The following is a 5,549-nucleotide window of genomic DNA, read 5'->3' as shown; positions in this document are numbered from 1 at the left end:
ATCTGAAAAGTATGTGCAACTAACTTCTAACTTTATCAATAAAGTTTGTCATTATCAAATATTTCCAAAAATGTACCTCACAAAAATACATAAAAGTTTTCTCTTTTTCATCTAAAAAAAAATAAAAATGGTTGTTCACTTAATATTTTTTAACCAAACACATGATTTCAAAACATTTTATTTATTATGGCTAATACTTCTCTCTCTCAAAAAAAAACTCAAAGACAAAAACTACACATTAATGGTAATTTCATCATTTAAAATATACTCTTTTAACACCAAACAAACCCAAAACATTTTCGATGTACATGTTAATAAATAAATCAAAGTTAAGAAAAATTTTTGGTCCGTTAATGTCGGGAGAACTGCTTCCAGAAACCGTTGAAACTGTCAATATAACAATTTAACTTAATATCTTAGCATCGATCAAACCTAATATATGGTAACCTTTTTAATATTCTGTGCATCATATGCAATATAAATAGGCTTATAATTAAACCAATATAAATTGGCTTTGTTTGCATTCAGCATATTGCACGCCACCTATTCAATTCACCTATTCATTACAGCCATTCTGAAGGCATATACATTCAGTTCATCTCCAACTTTTCTTTTGAAAAGTGTGAAAATGAGTTGTGGCATGAAGAATGAGGTAAACAGTAGCACAGAAAATGGCAAAGGTTGCCTATCACACCATATCTTCAAAGTTCATTTAAAGTCCACTCAGGATTACTGTAAAGCACCGCTTTCATCACTCGGCGGGACGAGTCCTCATTTCCACACCACAATCACGCCATTACCAACCCTGGCAGGATCACTTCACTGTTTCACTGAAAGAAAGAGATCATTAGACCCATCTATTTGAGCTAAAAGTTGATCTGACTGCCTGGCAACCAAAGTCTGAACAGCGTCACAATAGCCACACACGTCAAACAGACATTTTGCTGATTATTTCCATACTTTCCCTTATAGAGCCTGCTGTCTGTGTACTTCTAAAATGCTGACAGGTGCTGACCTTGTATGGTGTGGAAAGACTGCCATTCAGTTTTATAGAGCTTGAGTGCGGATCACTTTCTAATTGGATTGGAGCAAATATTTAATTTGATAATGTATAAGATGGATATTTTGTTTAATACAAAAGGATGTGGCGATGGGTCAGCAGTAAAAAAATTAAATAAAATAAATAATAATAATAATAATAATAATAAAAAAGAGGGAAAAAAATCCCTTGTTCTGGACTTCACGCCCAATCAAATTTCATGATATTTTGTGCAGATTGAACCATCACTAAAAAGCATAGTTTTAGATCGATATTTTGAAGAAGGTTGGTAACCAAACCCTTTTGGTGACCATCGACTTCCATTATATAGACCAAAAAACAAAGACATTTCTCAGACTATCATCTGTTGTGTTCCACAGAAGAAAGATCTGGAACAGCATGAGGGATAGCAGTATTTTTATTTTTGGATGTACTATCCCTTTAATAGAGGCTGGCCAATTTCTTCAGATGCCAATATTCGTAGACATCCTCAAAAACCATGCACAAAACAAGGCAAGATAACAGAAAATATGACTCATACTTAATTAAATACGAGTTCACTTGTTACAAACATAAACATGGTTTGTACTGACCACAGTGCATTTTATGCAGTAAATTATTATTTGCAGATTGCATGAAATCATAGAAATAGACATTTTCAAGGATATTTTGTATATGATAAACAATATGGTAGTGCATTGGTTTGCCACTTGATATCCAATGTAAGTCCTGAACCATTTGAGAGCTGTTGGTTTACATGATCTGAACAGTAAGTGGCCTTAATGCACCACATGGTTAATATAAACTGAATGATGCAAGAGAAGAAATAAACAGACTCACTTCATACAGCATTTGTGTCGGATGTGTCGACTGGAGCAGTTAAAGCTTCATGTGTGTTTAGTGAACTGAGCTTCTCATCTTCGTCACTTGTTTCATTTTTTCTCTTCTTTTTTCTACATGGTTTATATCGTTTGCTGTGAAACAAGATAGGAAAATGGGCAAAAGAAAGACATTGAAGGTTAAAAAAACACTGAAGACTGACTCTTCTAGGCTTGACTATGAAAATATTAAATAATGTATCGCATTACTCACTGTGTACAGACGCATATGAATACGATGAGCAGAATCAGAAAGACCAATCCTGCCACCACACATGCGATGACTATTTTCTTTCGTTCTTCAACACGGAGATCAAGATCACGATATTCACACCGAGTGCCAATATATCCCGTTTCACATCTGTACAAAAACAAACTAATTATTCAAGATTCTTGAGCCCTGATTGGTTGAGTGATGGACAGGTCAAAGTCTCACCTGCATGAAGGAGTGTTTTGCGCCTTTACAAAACGGCAAACACCATGGATACAGTAATGCTTGTATTCTTTTGGACATTTGGAGAAGTGTCCACTCCATATGTGGTCATCATTTGAATCTGCACAGATTTAAAGCAGGGCTACATATCAACATTAAACATAAACAGTACCATTCACAAGTTTAGGGTCTATAAGATATTTTAATGTTTCTGAAAGTCTCCTATGCTCATCAAGGTGGCATTTATTTAATTAAAAATGGTAAAAACAGTAATAGTGTGAAATATTATAACAATTCAAAATAACTGTTTTCTACTGTATTTTCATATATTTTCAAATGTTATTTATTCTGGTGATGGCAAAGCTGAATTTTCAGCAGCCATTACTCCAGTCCTCAGAGTTACATGATCCTTCAGAAATAATTCTTATATACTGATTTGCTACTCAAGAAACATTTCTTATTATTACCAATGTTGAATATATTTTGAATACTGAAAATACTGAATTAATATTTTGTAGAAGCTGATTTTCCTAAGAACTCTTTGATGAATAGAAAGACTTTACTGTCAATCAATTTAATGCATCCTTGTTGAAAATTAGTGTATTTAGTCATAAAACTTAAAGGGGTCATATGATGCGATTTCAATTTTTCCTTTCTCTTTGGAGTGTTACAAGCTCTTGGTGCATAAAGAAGATCTGTAAAGTTGCAAAGACTAAAGTCTCAAATCCAAAGAGATATTCTTTATAAAAGTTAAGATTCAACCGCACCCTCCTAAAACGGCTCGTTCTAACACTCCCCCACATATCTACCTCACTATGTGGGAAGATTTGCATAATGCCGCCCAAATGTTCTCGCAAAGAAAGGCGGCGTAACTTTTATTCTCGCTGTAGTATTTCTGTTGCCACCGCCGCCATGTCGTGAAGGCGCTGTGTTTCGTTGGCCAATCAGAGCACACCTCGCTTTTCAGACCGATGAGCTTTGTAAAAATCGACGCGTTTCAGAAAGGCGGGGCATAGAGGAGAAACAATAATGTACAGTATGTGGAAAATAATGTGTTTTTTTCACCTTAAACTGCATAAACATTTCATTACACCAAATACACAAAATAATGTTCTTTTTAGCAGCATCATATGACCCCTTTAAGTAAAATGCAGTAGGGATTCACACACACAAAAAAACACCAATATAAATGCTTTACGTGAATTTAGCCATCACAATACTATAATGTACAACATGAAAATTATACAGCAATATTAAAATTTGTAAAAGATTACATCTAATAGAGTTATTAAGCTGTTTGTGTTTTTAAAGACACACTTTATATTAATGTTAGCTAACGGCAAATGTGATCTAAATGTAATAAATAAGGGTAAAATTAACATACACAATAAATATCCAATATCCATCTATATAATACTTTTAAAAAATTATATAACTAACAATATAACCTAACTAATATAACTCAAATAATTAACATATTATCTATAAAATACATAGTAACGTAACCATGGTTGTCCGTTTACTCATTTACACTATTATCCATGTCATTATACAAGCCAAGTGTAAAGGCCAAACTCAGTTCAAAGGATTGAGGAAGAAAAGAGACCAGTCTACAAACACTGAAATTTGAGCTTTGACTTCAGAATGAACTAAAAGTTGAATGGAAAAGGATCTAATTACCACCTCTGGCCACATGTAACATGATCCGAGTTCAGTCAGAGAGGATTACCTGCTATACAGAGATGCTAAACTTGAGCTTGGGAGCGTTATCGCTTCTTAAATAAAATTACAAGGCTTAAAATGGACTAAGAAGCAGGGTTATTATCATAACAGCCTGATTTTCCTCAGTGAACAGATTAGAATACGCCTCATGTTAAGCAAATGCATTTGGCAGAATTAGAAGTAACACCAGTGAAAGTTTTTCATGCCATAACATTTTTTTTTAAATTAATATCCTATTTATCTCTTCAGCAGGTGGTCAGGCTTTCAAGACTTTCATGTCTTGCCCAGGGGAAGCCCATTTTTTAACAACACAATGGGGGCAAACACAGTGTTACATCTCACATCTTCAAAGTTAGTGGTAGTCGAACCTCAACGCAGCTTCAAAATATGCTTTCTGCATGAGGTGAGGGCGAATCATATGGAAAATATCGAAGGCTTGGTTTGCTCATTTCACTAGGGGTGCCAATGGTTTTTACCTGTGCAGTTGTCATGGTGATCGCAGGACACAGTCCTATTCGCTGGTGTCTTTGTGGTATTCCATTCAGCTTGGGAGTATTTGCATAGGACAACAGCTGAGGGCAGACAACAAACAAATCACAGGTGGCACCATGCATGTCCCCACAACTCTGGCATTAGATTGCTTTGCAACATTTCAGGCAAATGTTATACTGGATTATACAGGCCTTTTGATTGTGGTTACACTTTGAAATCCCTCCCTTCATGATTAACCAAAGAATGTCTTCTAATGTGCTAAACTGGCTTTCAGTGCTAAAAATAGAAACTTTCATATTAGGCCTACTATAAAAGAAGACAGACACTCAACTAAAGCGAAGACGCACCCGCTGCTGATGTCACGAACACATTCATAAATACAAGTGAATAAAGAACTATTCAAAGAAGGACAAGTTGGCAAACGGGTACTTCTACAATCTGCAGTGTCGTAAAACGTGCTATAGCTGTTGCAAACGAACAAAACCCAGCGAAAGGCGTTGAATAAACCAACAATGGTGGATAGTACCTAGTATTCCCAAAATGAACCTCCGCGTCCTGTCCATTTGTACTTTGCGTTGCACGTCAAAGCGAAGACTTCATTCCCCGTGTTGCTTCAGATGTCATGTCGTTCATTTTACAGCGATTATTGTATTAAACGACTACATTCAGTCGCTAAAAACTTTTCAGCTGTCTTCCCAAAGTTTACCTTGGGGTTTCCTCAAGTAAAGAGGGGAGTGACGGGTCGGCTGGCGATTATTGAGCCGTGTGTGGGAGGCGCTAGTGAGCTTTCTCCGCCTTTATGTGTGAATGAACATTTACTATGGGTTTTTGCTTTAGTTTAGACCAGCAAAGATGTTTAACTTTTAGCAGGCAAAGGATTCATGTTGTATAGTGCATAAAATTCAGCGTGTCCTATAATGGCATGTGAATGTTGCCGTATTAGTTAATACATAGGCTACAGTATTTACATATTTAATGATGCTTA

General features: G+C 35.6%; 1 protein-coding gene across 3 annotated transcripts in view; it reads right to left on the bottom strand.

Moving 5' to 3' along the window:
* Positions 1 to 5,324, bottom strand: part of LOC107681194 (probetacellulin-like) — an 8,928-nt gene extending 3,604 nt beyond the window's left edge. The window contains exons 1-6 of one of the 3 annotated variants that reach the window (XM_016477406.1): positions 5,091 to 5,324; positions 4,549 to 4,644; positions 2,354 to 2,471; positions 2,132 to 2,278; positions 1,880 to 2,013; positions 206 to 830 (exon numbers count right to left, since the gene is read on the bottom strand). In XM_016477406.1, the coding sequence (XP_016332892.1) occupies positions 1,881 to 2,013; positions 2,132 to 2,278; positions 2,354 to 2,471; positions 4,549 to 4,644; positions 5,091 to 5,127 (531 nt within the window). In that variant the 5' untranslated portion in view covers positions 5,128 to 5,324 and the 3' untranslated portion in view covers positions 206 to 830; position 1,880. Of the gene's footprint in view, positions 1 to 205; positions 831 to 1,879; positions 2,014 to 2,131; positions 2,279 to 2,353; positions 2,472 to 4,548; positions 4,645 to 5,090 lie in introns of those variants that run through there. The other 2 variants (XM_016477407.1, XM_016477409.1) reach the window with 2 other exon arrangements.
* Between the last annotated feature and the right edge of the window lie 225 nt (positions 5,325 to 5,549).

The sequence above is a fragment of the Sinocyclocheilus anshuiensis genome, unplaced genomic scaffold (assembly GCF_001515605.1).
Source record: "Sinocyclocheilus anshuiensis isolate Anshui unplaced genomic scaffold, SAMN03320099.WGS_v1.1 scaffold412, whole genome shotgun sequence".
Taxonomy (NCBI): Eukaryota; Metazoa; Chordata; class Actinopteri; order Cypriniformes; family Cyprinidae; genus Sinocyclocheilus; species Sinocyclocheilus anshuiensis.
The sequence above is the reverse complement of the archived record's forward strand: the minus strand, read 5'-3'. Positions and strand labels throughout refer to the sequence as shown.